The sequence below is a fragment of the Phoenix dactylifera genome, unplaced genomic scaffold (genome assembly GCF_009389715.1).
Source record: "Phoenix dactylifera cultivar Barhee BC4 unplaced genomic scaffold, palm_55x_up_171113_PBpolish2nd_filt_p 000257F, whole genome shotgun sequence".
Classification (NCBI taxonomy): domain Eukaryota; kingdom Viridiplantae; phylum Streptophyta; class Magnoliopsida; order Arecales; family Arecaceae; genus Phoenix; species Phoenix dactylifera.
Window position 1 is genome coordinate 651675 of NW_024067750.1, and position 13756 is coordinate 665430.

Below are 13756 nucleotides of genomic sequence, written 5' to 3' on the forward strand. Positions count from 1 at the left end.
CAGAGTAAACTACATCCCTATGTGAGATTGGTGCCCTTAGATTAAGATATGAGAATAGAAGCGCCATTTTGATTGGACATTAAATGATGATTCCAAAGAAATATTTAATGGCTGACCTATATCACAAGCGCTAATCCTACTATTCTTGCTTTTCCGGAATGGGCTGCGAATGAACAGGGCACGTGCAGACCTACTTCCACAAGTGGTATCGTGCCTCGCACATGCTAAAGTGGACGAAGAATGTTCAAGCTAGACCGTCCAATAATCATGTAGCTCGACCTTTCGACCTTGAGATATGCGAAGAAGCCAAATATGTTATGCTAATGGATAGACTAGAGTATAAATCACAGTTTACTATGAATCCCGGAAGTTAAGGTTGCGTAGTAATTAATTACAAAGAGGTGAAAACCTTCTTCCTCCACAGGGCAATAAAAATCATGGGAAAACATTCATTATGCTCGTGGGAGTAGTCATGCCATGAATCGTGTCAATTTTTGTTTGGCTTTGGCTCTGCTTTTGAATAGCAAAAACGCACCCTTTTGAAATAATTTTTGAATAGCTTATGACAGCTTTTTCATGGAATAATTATGCCTGTCATAATCAAGCTTGACCAGAATACCTATCCCTTGATTATGCCTCATCCTTATATGTTGTTTCACAGGTACTTATTCTACCCCTAATGCCTACTTTATATCCAAACCAAACACAGTCTAAAGACACTGCTACCATGGTGTTTCTCACACCAGTCCAAAGGTCATGCAAAAGTTTTTTCAGTTGGAGAAGTATTGTTGTCGGTTATTTTGGTCATTGTAAATGCTTGGCCTGATCATATGCCGGGAAAACCTTGAAGCACATTGCCCATTCATAAGATAATCTATTACATACCGAAATCCCAAGAGCACTTAGAATATTTTTAAGGTTATACTTGCAGAAATCTCAATTCAAAATAAAAAGAATACATTACCGTTGACTTCCACCTGTCGGATTGCTCCATCCATTCTGAGCTCTGCGGACAGAAAAATAATTTTTTTCAACAATCGCATCTTCTAGCATGCACACATAAGCCAGGAAGATCCCTTAATTATTCTGACAAAGACATTGCGGCTATTAAGTTACTCTCAATCACCATAAGCCCATCAGCTTCGTTTGATGCAAGATGAAGACAACCACAGAGTATACCCTCTTTTGCCTGGTCAAATAAATAAACAAATAAATAGATAGATAAAAGTCGCACAACATTATAAGAGGAATTCTCTGACTATATAAGAGTTCATTGCATTCCTCACTGCATGAAAGCCACTCCTAAATCTCAAAACAGACATTAACATCAAGAAAACAAAAACAAGTTGGAAATGGAATATCCGGGAATACATAAATTGACCATTACAGAAGGCACGGTTGTATTATAGTGAGCTCCAGCAGGTAGAAGCCTGAGAAGTGAAATTGTTCGAGTTTAAAGTTCTGAGCAGAAGCTCAAACTAGTCTTTCAGAAAAGCTACGAGGAGGGTGAGTCATTTACATGATGTACAATAACGACTTATTCATGCTTGAGCTCCTGACTTCGGTCAACTATCCCGGATCAAATTTGTAGGCTCACTCAAAACATACTTGGGCAATTCATACTTAGCACCTGCAATAAATTTATTGTTAAACGAGAATCCCACAATTATGATTAATATGTAAGGAATAAAACAGAGAGGTCACACATTCTTACCCCTTTCATCATAACAAAGAGTCATGTCAGCATTTGAAACAATGATACCAGCACTGTCCACTATTGCTTGTGCAAGGGTTAAATCAGCTTCTGCTGTAGCTCGGAGTGCATCCCAAATTTCTGACACAGCAAAATAGGGAAACTAAACAATATATAGTGATGCAGATGCATGGACGTCATACAATTTGCATGTCATTTTCAGGGTATTAAATGGCCGAATTTAGAAAAGTTATTAAGATAGAAAGTTTCAAGTCTCTTTCTCTTCTTTCCAACAAGCCTAAGAACATTAAAATCAGAGTCAAGGTCCGCCGTACCGGGTCCGGTAGGCGTACCGGTTGCCTACCGAACCGGTACGGGCCAGTTCGTACTGTGCTCCGGGCGGTACGAACCGAAAAGCTCTTCCTCGCCGGAACCGGGGAAGAAGAAGAGAACCAGAGAGAGCGCGGGGAAGAGAGGGAGGGAGCCCACCTTCGGCCGCCATCGGAGAGCCGCGGAGGGGCGTCGGAGGCCGGTGGGGGGCGGTGCGGCCGCGGCCTCCACAGCGCCCCCGCGGGTTCCCCCGTCCCTCGCCGGGCTCCGCCGCCCCCCACCGGCCTCCGACGCCCCTCCGCGGCTCTCCGATGGCGGCCGAAGGTGGGCTCCCTCCCTCTCTTCCCCGCGCTCTCTCTTTTTCTCCTCGTCTTCTTCGTCTCCGGCAAGGAACCGGCCTATACTGGTTTCAACGGCTCCGGCGTACCAGTAGCTGGCCGGACCGGTTTGTACCGGCCTACGCTGATCAGAGTTATGGTTGGAAAGTTATAGGTATTTTAAGAGGCAGGTATCTTTTGACCTTTCAAATTCTCTAAGAGAATTTAGTTTTGGTTTTGATGTCTTTTATGGTGTGAGTTACCCATATCAAGGTGACTTTTGAACTTTCATTTTCTTTTGTCTTTTTATGTTATCCATGACTTGCCTATAAATAGTCATGAATTGTAATGGAGGAGGATCCAAGCTTTGAATGAAAGTTATCTTTCTCCTTGCACAAGAAATTGTTCGTCTTTTCTCCCACTTCCATTGGATTGCAAATTAATCCAAGCGGTATCAAGTGGTATCAGAGCGAGGTTATCATCTCTTGACGTTTCGAGAGGAAACCTATCGCATTTCTCGTGGTGGTGTTGACGCAAGCTTCAACCAACCATGGCGAGCTGAGGCAACCAAGGTCCTTCTAGCGATGAAGAACCTCGTAGAGAGCGAGATCTTCGCGACATAGATAATTATGAGTCGCGGCGGCAAGTCCAAAACCTTAACGAAAGATTGGCTCGTTATGAGCAAAATCCGAGTGAGGAGGAGGGCGGCACTATCTTGCGACAAAGAAATTTGTTTTCTACTCCGATCATGAAGGCTTGCGATTTCTCAATACTCAACACAAGTTTAGTGCAAGGCATGCCAAGTGGATTGAATTTTTGTAATTTTTTACCTTCATCATCCGTCATAAAGCCAGAAGTCTCAATCAAGTTGCGGATGCTCTTAGTCGAAGACATGCTTTGTTGTCAACTTGGGAGATAAAGGTAATTGGTTTTGATTTCATCAAAGATCTCTATTCTAATGATGATTATTTTGGCAAGATTTAGGCTCGATGCAGTGATGCTCCTCATGAAGATTATTCAATACAAGAAGGTTACTTGTTTAAAGGTAACCAATTATGTATTCTAATTGCTCTCTTCGCCAAGCAATCATCAAAGAAGCCCACAATGGAGGACTTGGAGGACACTTTGGCAGACACTTTGGCAGAGACAAGACTTTAATCCTTGTCAAAGAAAATTTCTTTTGGCCGAAGATGAGAAAGAACGTAGAGAGACATGTCAACTTATGTTGAACCTGCCATATTGCCAAAAGCCGAGCTCAAAACACCAGCCTTTATACTCCTCTTCCTGTACCTCAAGCTCCATGGGAGGATGTAAGTATTGATTTCGTCCTTGGTCTTCCACGCATTTAACGTGGAAAGGATTCGGTCATGGTGGTTGTTGATCAATTCTCTAGAATGGCACATTTTGTACCTTGCAAGAAGACCTATGATGCATTTAAAATTGCCAATCTTTATTTTTGAGAGATCGTCAAACTTCATGGCATCCCAAAGACTTTCACTTCGGACCGAGATCCAAAATTTGTAGGACACTTTTGGCAGACTCTATGGGCAAAATTGGGCACCAAACTTCAGTTAAGTTCTCATCATCCACAAACCGATGGTCCAACAGAAGTGGTGAATCGAAGCCTTGGCAATCTTATTTGAAGTTATTTGGGCAACAACAAGAAGCAATGGGACTTAATTCTTCCTCAAGCGGAGTTTGCATACAACCGCTCAAGTAGTTCTACTATCGGTGCTAGTCCTTTTGAGATCGTCTATGGGTCCAATTCTAATGGCCCCCTTGATCTAGCTCCCCTTTCCCATGTTGTTCGATTTAGCGGTGATGCAGAAGCAAGGGCTAGTGAAATCAAAAAGAAGCTTGAGCAAGTTCGATCCAAGATTGAAAAGAGCAATCAAAAGTTTAAGGAGAGAGCTGATAAGTATTGTCGTTGACATCATTTAAAGAAGGTGAGCTTGTATGGATTCATCTTCGTAAAGAACGATTCCCCCATGGACGATATGGCAAATTACAAGATCGTGCCGATGGACCATTTCGAGTTCTTAAGTGTATTGGAGAAAATGCCTATCTAATTGAACTTCCCGGTGAGTATGGAGTTTCCACTACCTTCAATATTTCTGATCTAATTCCATATCATGATAATGAAGAGGTATTGGACAACTCGAGGACGAGTTGAGCTTCAACCGGGGGAGTATGATGCAGGTGCATGGACGTCATACAATTTGCATGTCATTTTCAGGGTATTAAATAGCCGAATTTAGAAAAGTTATTAAGATGAAAGTTTCAAGTCTCTTTCTCTTCTTTCCAACAAGCCTAAGAACATTAAAATAAGAGTTATGGTTGGAAAGTTATAAGTATTTTAAGAGGCAAGTGTCTTTTGACCTTTCAAATTCTCTAAGAAAATTTAGTTTTAGTTTTGATGTCTTTTATTGTATGAGTTACCCATATCAAGATGACTCTTGACCTTTCTTTTTTTTTTGTCTTTTCATGTTACCCATGAATTGCCTATAAATAGTCATGAATTGTAATGAGGAGGATCCGAGTTTTGAATGAAAGTTATCTTCCTCCTTGCACAAGAAATTGTTCTTGTCTTTTCTCCCACTTCCATTGGATTGCAAATTGATCCAAGCGGTATCATATAGTTCTTGATCTTCTAGATGTTTTGGAAGGAACCCATTGGTGAAGTAGTTTTCCACATGGCTACAATTTTTATTTTTTATTTTTTTAATACATGATGCCATTCTTTGAAACTTATTTTAATAATGATCAACTTAGTACAGATACACCGGTTAATACCATCCAAGATGCAACCAGTTCTAGGCATGCCCAACTAAACCTGGAAGAAGGTATATATTGGGGATCACATATGTTACTTTGACAAGTTGTATAGTGGGGATCAAAACTGATCAAGAAGATTTACATGGTGGTCATTTAAGCTGGACTCAATTATAAACTTACTCTTTTCTTTTTGTGGGCTGGAAGTTTGCGTTAGTCATAGTTCTCCAGCCTCCAACTCTATTAATAATCTCATTCTGATGACCATTTCCCTATCACATTAATTGGATGACATTTCATCGGAGGTATGTGCAACATTTTTGTTTCTGTATATTGGACATTGACCTTCGGAGATTGGTCTCTGATGAAGTGATGACATTGCACTTTCTGTAATATATACAGATTCGCCTATGGACTTCTGGCCATTTGTTTTAAATTTAATTTTGATAGAAGAACATAAGTTTTGGGACCTAAATAGAAATTAAATGCCTGCATTGCATGTTTGATTTTGTTGCATAAAAGTTCATTTGCAGGTTAAAGGATTTCAAGGTTAATTACTAACTGATTGGAAAGAGAAAGCACCACTACTTTAAGGTAGAAAAGCTAAGGAAAAAGTTAAGAAAAGTGAATAAAATAAAGTAATTTACAAAAAATCTGAGATTAGGGGTGCAAATGAGTTAAGTAGCTTGCAAGCTGCTCGAGCTCGACTCAAGTCCAAGATCGACTCATCTCGATTGTTACCAAGCTCGAGTCAAGCTTGAGCAGCTTGAATAGTTTTTCGAGTCAAGCTCAAGTAACAAAATACTTGGCTCGAAAGCTTGCGAGCCTATTCAAGTATACATATTTCTAATAATATTTTATTTTATTTATAATATATTATTAATTTAATATTTTAATATAATACCATGCTACATTTTGTTTTTATCATATTTTTGATTATGACCAAGGCTCGAATTCAAATTCGAGTATGGAGTGGCTGATATTCGAGTCGAGTCAAGTCGATCTCAAGTATTGTTTTCTTTGATTGAATCAAACTCGAGCTTGGATATTAAGACTCAATTGATCTCGAATTGAGTTTCGAGCTCGAGTATTTTAAATCGAATCGAGCTCGAGCCTCTAGTTACTTGACTCAACTCAACTCGATTGCATTCTTATGTGAGATAGAATCTTCACTGTCTTACAGAAAGTAGTGACAATAAAATGTTCTTTCATGATATTGGCAACTTAAATGATTATGTTATTGCATACAGTTGTGTCAAGTCAAATTAAAGTATCATGCAAGCAATATATAAGAAAAGAGTTGAATGAGAAGGTTATATAAGAGAATGGGACAAGAAGGAATGGGTGTATAGGTTTGAAAAAAGAATAGAAGACGGGCAATGCTTTACTCAGCAAGAGCACAACTTAGATTTGGGAACCTATTCCCCTCATATTAAGGACCAGGTGAAAAGAAAGCTATCCAATGACCTTTCATGTACTTAAGAGACTTTGTCAGACCAAAATAGACATCTTGATGGGAGGATTATCTGGCAGCACAAAACAGCTTATACTGAATCAGGGAGAGGCAATATGGATTACATTCAACAACTTCTTTGACCCTCTGTTTTTATTTTTCACTCCCACATCTTTCATCCTTACAGAGCATAGAATGCCCATTGTAATACTTGGTTATCTCTAATTCGTTCACCTTCCAACTCAAAACAAGCTACCGCATAAAAGTACAACAAGGTTCAGTTAAATGGATCCAAAGTTTGTCTTTTTTTGACTAAACATGCATCCATGTTCAATGTGATGGTAAAATCTGAGAGTCACAGAAAACAATTTAACTGCTCAGCACACTATAGAAAGCCCTGGACAAGTCACACAGCTTGATATTCCACCATAACATGGAAGAAGTAAACAGGCATGCCGGCTAACAATACATCAAATCGATGCAATAAATTTGAAGAGAATGACATATTCAAATATCATTTGCACTTTGCATGCATTCACCTTATTTAATAGCGAAGGGAAAATGAATGGGTGACATCAAAAAGATTTTTCAGCATATATGATGATGATTGAAACCCCCCATTTTCAATGATTTAATGACAGACCCAATCTCAAACTCTCCTGGTCATTTGTGAAGTATTCTAAGGCAAACAATGTGAAACTAGATACTAGGCCAAAAGGTTTCCATGCATGTTTGTACAGTTTTTCTTTAATCTTCAACTATGTAGATGGCGCTACATGCTCAGAAAACTCATGCAGTAATAACGAAGAAATAAGTTGAGTCAATTTCAAGAGAATGAGCACCTTTCTGGCCACCATAGTGAGGTGCTGTATCCCAAAATTCGTCACGCATCTGTTTAAGCTGTGTCCTGGTTATTGGCTGAGTATGCTTCCATGGTTTTGGCTTACGGAGTTTTTTGGTAGTATTCTCTGCAAGAAATGAAGATCCCCAGATCAAAATCTTGACAAACTCCTAGTATAAAAAGACAAAATCATAACTGTAGTAAAGAGTCTAGCTATGTGTTACTTGAACATAAACTGAAAATAATGATATCAAACTAGGAAGTATAAGTCATGATCCTAGGATTAAATTGCAACAATAAACAGAATTATATAATACTTTACCTAAAATAATGATTGCATTTGACAACAAAATTTCAAAATTATCAAGCAAAATAAAACGGCTGTGTTGTATAGTTTACCAATTGAGAAAGAATGTCGAACAATATAAATAGATCTTCACTGCATCACACAAAATGTATCTAATTAACATAGGATGTTAAAGAAAAGGTACATGTCCATTCATATGACTTGCATTTAAAAGTCAAGCCATCAAATGCATAGGGATACATTTTTTGGTGTAATCAAAAGTCAGACCACTCTACAAGACTTATATGAGGTGTAGTTCAATTATATGCACCACTCAAAGGTTTCAATTACATCCAAAATGTTTCATTAAAGAGTTCTATATATGCTACAGCAAACCTAAATATCAATAAGACTTCAATCAATTTGAAAACATTCATTTGTTATTGCCAAAAGTAAGCTAGTTCTTTCACTTTAGAGAAAATGAACACTGGTAGAAGATAAGAATACAGAATAGATATCGAACACATTAACTTGAAACCCTTCCGCTTCAAGAGAACCTGAAAATCTCTGCTGGGTGTAAAATTTAGATCTACTTATTTGTTCTATCAGGACTCCCCCAGGATTTTTGTGAATAGCCAGCAACTTTCTCATATAATCCTGAAAGTTTCAAGGAGACTTGCCATAACAATGCATGATAAACAGATTATGCATCAGAATTGTCAGAAAGCATAAATTATTGTTAAATTTTATCCTATTCTTGAAAATATAAATGGTAATGTGAATTTAAATCATAGACTATAGTGTTGGTTGGCACAATATAGCAGGTACCATTCTAGTGCTCTACAAACAAACTGATGTGGCACGGTATTGACTATGCCGCTGCTCAGCACACAATTGTGCCAGTTCGCACCAAGCACTGGCATGGCATGACAAAGGTTGTGCTATTGCCAGGTTAGCATGGCACTAGGGCATGAATTTTTAATCCTTGATTTAAATGGTATATAAATTCAAGCGGATTGAAAAATTATGTGTAATATCAAAGTTTAGAGGGAAGCCACTTTGTGTAAGAATACAAGACACGAACAATATATCATTAAACGATGACTTGTTCTATTGAGAGCTATCTTAAAAGCAACACGGGGCATAACATTAAATGTGGCTGTATCTCCTTCCAGGTTTTCTTCATCATTCTCTTGAGTGAAATGATGTCTTGCACTAATTTCATCCTCAAGGCTTTCCTGATCAAATTACTATTTAGATAGTATACTTAATTATGAAATAACATTTTTGTTATGGTTGATTATGAAATAATGCTCTCTGTACTAAATACTACACTCATAGGGGGTGTTTGGTATGGGATGATCGTCCTAGGATCAAGGGTGATATAGGTGGAGGTGATGAGATCACCGCGTTTGGTTGCACCACGGAGATCCTACGTGGCGGTGATCTTAAATCACCTCCACTCCTCAAATCACCCCCCAACTCGGTGATGGGATACCCGTCCTTTAGGTCGAAAATCCAAGATCACCCCAAGGCAGTGATCCTGAGTTGAAAGTTAAAGACAAAAATACCCCTCAAGTTAGCAGAAAAATTGATATATCAATATACCATCAATATATTATGTCAATGTTATATATATATATATTATTATGTTGATATTATATATTATATTAATGATATATATTATATTATAATATATTACTAATCATATTATTATCCTATTATTATTGAAGAATAAATTTAAATTCTAGTAGAAACATATTATTATATTTTATATTTATATAATGAAAATATTTAATATATTACTATATTACTCCTATTTACCTTATTTTTCTAATCAAAATAATTATTAGTATTAAAAAAATCTATTATAAGTATAAATAAAAATATTAATTCTATAATGAAAAATAACATATTTTTATAAGATTAATAATTTATAGGAGTAATAAAAATATTTTTATAGAATATATTAATAATTAATATATTGATAAATATATTAATATTTTATTATAATATATTTTATATGATTAATAAATATATGATAAGGGCTACTAAAAGTAGAATATGTGACAAAATTATGGAGCTATTATAGAAATTAGTATATTGACATACATTTTTAATTCATGAGAATTAAAAATATATAAAAAATCTATCTAAGATAATATCAAGGGTATTTGTGGTATTATGTGGTCAGTGATCTTGAATCCCCGTACCATACCAAACAAGTTACTCATGGATATCCGAGAATTTTTAATTATTGGACCATGGCCTACCAAACACATTGATCTTAGATCACCGGAGATCAAATCACCCCGGCATTCGGATCACCGAGGATCTTAGATCACCATGGTGATCCTGTTGGGGTTACCAAACGCCCCCATAAAGTTTTAAATCTAGTTCTATATCCTGAATTAAGCAGAGTAAAAAGCCATTTGAACATCTAAGACCTCTAGGTGGATGATTAAATGTTTAAGCAAATCGTCACTTATCATTTTAACCGGTAAGATAAAAAAAAAGGCACCACAAAGTCATTTAACTAGCCACAATAACTGCATAGTTGTTTAATCAGACATTGAATACCATGTATGTTAATTAGCTAAAAAAGTTCCCTTATCAACACAGTAAATCACCAACTAAATTACAAAAATAATAAACTCATCCATCAGCTGGCAGACGATTCAGGCTGGCAGGCATATGTACACATTTATTTCACGACAATGCTTTATGCTAAACTTACATCACTAGTTGTCGGGATCGAGGCCCAGCTTACACTACCAAACCCCCAGAATAATTCTTTACATGTTAGAGTCCAAAGGTTTTAATGAAAAGGAAAAAAGAAATGCAAGCAGATAATAAAAGCCATATATGTGAATTAGCTGAAATGTTAACTATTGACATAACAAATCCCCAATTAAGTAACAAAAAATTGAATACCATCCACTAGCTGGCAGACAATTTGCATCATGTCAAATGCTTCATGTTAAACTCACGTCACTAGCAGTCAGTATTGAGGCCCAGTATATGCTACCAAACCCAGAAATTAATTCTTTACATAATAGAATCGAAAAAATGCTAGCAAGAAAGTGAAAGCTGTAAATGTGAATTAGTAAAAAATTATCTTCAATGCAATAAAACCAAATAACAAAAAATATTAATCATCAACCAGCTGGCAGATGATCCAGGAATGCCAGTAAGCATGCATTTACTTTTATGCCATGCCAAATGCTTTATGTCAAACTTATGTCACCTATTGTCGGTATCAAAGCCAATTTATGCCACCAAGTTCCCAGAATAACTGTTTACATATTAGAGCCCAGTTATTTTATAAAAAATAACAAGGCCATAAATGTTCACAAGATACTAGATGCTGTAAATGTTAATTAGCTGAAAATTTACCCTATTGATTCTGTGAATTGCCTACTGAATAACAAAACCACTAATCCCATCCACCAGATGGCAGATGATTCGAGAATGCCGGTGAGCAAGTAATGCACCTTGCCACCACCTGAAATGCTCTACGTTATACTTATATCATTTGTTTTTGGCATCAAAGCCCAATTCACAGTACCAAACCCCCAAAACTAATTTTTAACATATTGGAATCCAGTTTTTTCAGAAAAGTGCTAGCAAGATGATAAATGTTTACATGGTGCAAGTTTGATCCTGTTCTTTCACAACCTACACACTACACATATCTCTTATCAGTAATTGTTCAAGAAAAACTCGATTCTTGATACATAGATCTGAACTGTTTCAGTTTTTAAACACATGAACCCATATGGAGCATTTAAACAAGGGCTAGCAGCAATAAACATAGCATAGAGTACTACTATCCACCAATCAATAACCTGAATTAAGAAATCCAGTCATGATCTATCGAAAAACAGGAGCAAGATCGAAACATAAAAGTTCCAGATAACAAAAACAGCACGAGAGTCAAAGAAAATTATATAGTTTGATTGCACGCCATCGGGGTAAGCCAAGAACTCGTCCCAGGCGACGGAAAGAGCTGGAGAAATCCAAACCTAGAGGGAGATGGGGAGAAGAAAGAGTTCACCTTCGCCTCTGCTCTGGGTGGATCCAACGCAGCCCATGGTAATCGCTTCCCTTTGTGCTCTGTCCGGATCGAGAGGGAGAGGGGGATCAGATCATCGCCTTCTCGCCGCTGGAGAAACGAGGAGGAGGAGAAGGAGGAACAAGCTCGAGGCCTCCGATCTCCGGCGGCGGGGGGGGGGGGGGGGCGGTGGAGGAAGAGGGTGGGCGGACGGGAGCGGGAGACCGGAAGAGCTCTTCTCCGGTGGTGGGGTCAAACTGGTATTCGTTGGACTGTTGGGGGGTGAGACAGAGAGGGGGAGGGTGGGTGGGTCGGTTGGGATAATGTTGGCTATATGAATTTTTTTCGGAGTCTCTCGTCGTTTTTCTCATAAACTCTTCCGATCTCGCCGTGACGGCCGGGCTGTAGACTCGCCGTTTTTCCTGGTTCGCATCCAATGTGCTAGGGTATGGTGTCTCGGCGATACTGCTCCTCAACAAATAAATTGATTTTTTTTTTCCGGCTACAGCAGGTTAAATGTTGGTCTGGGCTAGAAAAATTCTTCCGATTTTACCTAAATTTGGCTACATCTGGAAGGATCTCTATTCAGATCCAATCAATTCTACATTAAATTATGAGAATTCTACATCAATAATCCAAGTTATTGAATATGATTACAGTCTCTAAATTGCGTGCATATAAAAAATAATATAATTTGGAGATTTTTAATTTATGCAACGAATAATCAAAAAATAAATATATTTTGATTATATGATGTATAGGTTAAGAATCTCCAAATCGCATAATTTTTTATGTGTAAATAGTTTAGAAGTAGTAGATCACATCCAACGCCTCGAATCATCAATGTGGAATCTTGTCATCTAATATAAATTTGATGGAATCTGAGTGAAAATCCACTTGAGTGTAGCCAAGTCTAGCCCACTCTCATACTCTTTCTTTGTATATATCTATATATTATACCATCTTGAGTTCTTGATATAAAATAGATGAGATATTTGACATAGTTTTTATTTTCTTAAAGTGATTGTTTTTAAAAACTATTTTGTTTGGGTCTCCTAAAGTGTTGACAGAATTGATATTTCAAGATCTCTCTTTACCTTTATACAGATACTTGGAGTATCTTATGATTGATAGTGGCTTTCAAGAGCATGTACATTTCTGTATATATTAGCATAGAGTGATTGTGAGATCTAATTATGAAGCTTCTACAAGCAATCCTCTAATTTTTTCACATATTGTACTACAAGTAGTATATATACTATGAGGAGAATAACCTCGTGATATTTTAAATAAAAAGTAAGAGTAAAACACATTGTAAGAGGTCTTCTGGTAGAATATACCACATAATTTTAAGGACCATATTTTTAATACATCTAATTTGTTGGAACATAGCAACGCAATTTGTTTAAATATATTGTTAGGTCTTAACAAGCAGGCCTTATGGAAACGAAATAACTCTCTAATGGTATCCTAAGAACAAATAATAATTAAGGGTATACTTAAATATCTATCAAAGTATAATAATCCCAAATGGAAGGATAAACTATAGAGATCATAGGTCATACCGTACTAAAAATTTTAAAGATACTAAAAAACTTTCATTCAAATACACATTTTCCCCACATATCAACTTGAATAAAGGCATCAAAATCAGCACTATCCTATATTAAAAGCGATTCATGCTTTGTCATAAGGTTAACTCAAAATTCTTTGAGACACACTACTGTAAACACACTATTCTGTCTTGCTTTGGTATCCAACAACTTCTTTGCTATTCAAATTGGTTGTCATCAAACAAATTTGTGATAAAAACCATAGCCTCAAATGTCCAGTCACATACATCAAGGATAGCGGATGAGCGCTTTCTTTTATGTTTCATTCTTGTAAGTTTGTGGATCATGCAAATAAACAGACTATGCATGTAGCCTAATCATTTCTTTTAAAAAATGAGACCATTTAAATAAACGTACTATCAGTTTGCTAATTATAATGACTTGTAGAAAAACCAAA

The 13756-nt window shown here is 37.0% G+C and overlaps 1 protein-coding gene across 7 annotated transcripts; it reads right to left on the minus strand.

Annotated features, from left to right (window-relative positions):
* Nucleotides 1–831: 831 nt before the first annotated feature.
* Nucleotides 832–12061, minus strand: LOC103696129 (ubiquitin domain-containing protein 1-like). 7 transcript variants are annotated; one of them, XR_005507708.1, is made up of 6 exons: nt 11750–12061; nt 7408–7533; nt 1715–1834; nt 1520–1630; nt 1388–1430; nt 832–1189 (listed from the first exon to the last, which is right to left on the minus strand). XR_005507708.1 is itself a non-coding variant. In XM_039117690.1 (5 exons), exons 1-4 carry the CDS (start codon nt 11784–11786, stop codon nt 1566–1568), a joined length of 348 nt encoding a protein of 115 aa, XP_038973618.1. In that variant the 5' UTR covers nt 11787–12060; the 3' UTR covers nt 832–1189; nt 1520–1565. The 7 variants fall into 7 exon arrangements, 3 of the variants coding, with proteins under 3 accessions (XP_038973618.1, XP_038973617.1, XP_038973616.1); XR_005507707.1 differs by having other exon boundaries at nt 1372–1430; nt 11750–12060; XR_005507706.1 differs by having other exon boundaries at nt 1388–1630; nt 11750–12060.
* Between the last annotated feature and the right edge of the window lie 1695 nt (nt 12062–13756).